Source organism: Egretta garzetta, unplaced genomic scaffold (genome assembly GCF_000687185.1).
Source record: "Egretta garzetta isolate BGI_Z169 unplaced genomic scaffold, ASM68718v1 scaffold7, whole genome shotgun sequence".
NCBI classification, from domain to species: domain Eukaryota; kingdom Metazoa; phylum Chordata; class Aves; order Pelecaniformes; family Ardeidae; genus Egretta; species Egretta garzetta.
Window position 1 is genome coordinate 1,397,107 of NW_009260350.1, and position 1,413 is coordinate 1,398,519.

The 1,413-nt window shown below is 66.4% G+C and overlaps 1 protein-coding gene across 1 annotated transcript in view; it reads left to right on the forward strand.

Annotated features, from left to right (window-relative positions):
* Positions 1-2: 2 nt before the first annotated feature.
* PLBD2 (phospholipase B domain containing 2) overlaps positions 3-1,413 on the forward strand; it is a gene marked incomplete at its 5' end in the record, with an annotated part of 3,980 nt that continues 2,569 nt past the window's right edge. Inside the window, 4 exon segments of the mRNA XM_035898367.1 lie at positions 3-146; positions 252-410; positions 845-945; positions 1,384-1,413. The exon segment at positions 1,384-1,413 is cut by the window's right edge and continues 215 nt beyond it. Coding sequence (XP_035754260.1) covers positions 3-146; positions 252-410; positions 845-945; positions 1,384-1,413 — 434 coding nt within the window.

The following is a 1,413-nucleotide window of genomic DNA, read 5'->3' on the forward strand; positions in this document are numbered from 1 at the left end:
TGCCCCGCGTCCCACCCGTGCCCCTGTCCCACCCGTGCCCCTGCCCCCGCAGCTGGGCCTTCCTGGAGGTGACCACCAACGCCTCGTACAGCGACAGCCTGCAGGCCTACGCCGCCGGGCTCGCTGAGGCCGCTGTCTCCGAGCAGGTAAGGGGGGACCCCTCTGAAATCGGGGTCCCGAGGGGCACGATGCGGTCTCTCCCCTCCCCCCCAGGCTGACCCCACGGGTGACATGGCCGCCGTGTCCCCCAGCTGATGTACATGCACTGGATGAACACCATGGTGGGCTACTGCGGCCCCTTCAAGTACGAGAGCCAGTACTGCGAGAAGCTGCGGAGCTACCTCGAGGCCAACCTGGGCTGGATGGAGGAGCAGATGGGGAAGGGAGAGGACCCCGAGTACTGGCACCAGGTGAGGATGGGGTACCCCCACCCAGGGTGAGCCCCCTCCTGCATCCCCTGGGGCTAACTGGGGCTTTAATCGAGAGGAGGGGACAGGGCAGCAAGGGGTGCCCAAGGTCATGGCTGGGCTCCAGCTGGGATGACGGAGATCTGGCCGTCGTGGATCCTCTTCCCCTGGGTGAGCAGAGGCGACTCGTGACTTTGTCCCTGCCAGAGCCTCACGTGCTGCTGTTGGGGTGTGCAGCCCCCCCGGCCGCCGGTGCTGAGTCACGGCCCTGCTGATGGCACCGCTTCCCCCCATGCCTCCTCCTGCCTCTGCAACAGCACTGGGACCCACTGAATCTGCTGCGTCCCCCAGGAGAAGGGGGGACCCCGTCCCCCTGAAACCCCTCACTCCTCTTCCCTGCGGGAGCCGGGTACCAGCTCTGTCCCCTGTCCCCGCAGGTGCGCCTGGCTCTGCTGCAGCTGAAGGGGCTGGAGGACAGCTACAACGGGCGCCTGGACTTCCCTCGGGGCAGGTTCACCCTGTCACCCTTTGGCTTCCTGTAAGCTCCTTCTTCGAGGTGATGGGGACCGGGGGGGTGGCTGCCCCAGGGGCTGGGGGTCTGCTGGGGGGTGCTGCGGGGACAATTCCTGGATGTCGAGGGACACCCAGTTCTGTTCCCACTCCCCCTCACCCACATTTTGTGGGTGCTTGTCCGCTGCTGCTGGGGCAGGAGTGAGCTTAAGCAGCTTCTCCTCCTCCCCAGTACCATGGGCTGGGTGGTGGGTGCCCCTGACGGGCCTGCTGCAGCCCCCTGCCTCAGTTTTCCCACTGCTGTGCTCACCCTTCCCTCCCTGCAGAGGCTGCTGGGGTGCTAGTGCCTGCACCGGGATGGGATGGAGAAGCACCCTCCAGCCCAGACAGATGGACAGAGAGCTCTGAGCCAGCTCAGCTCCTGGGCCAGGCTGTGTCAGATACCCTGTGTCTTGCTTCCCCCCAGCCTGCTGCAGTTGGGGGGTGACCTGGAGGA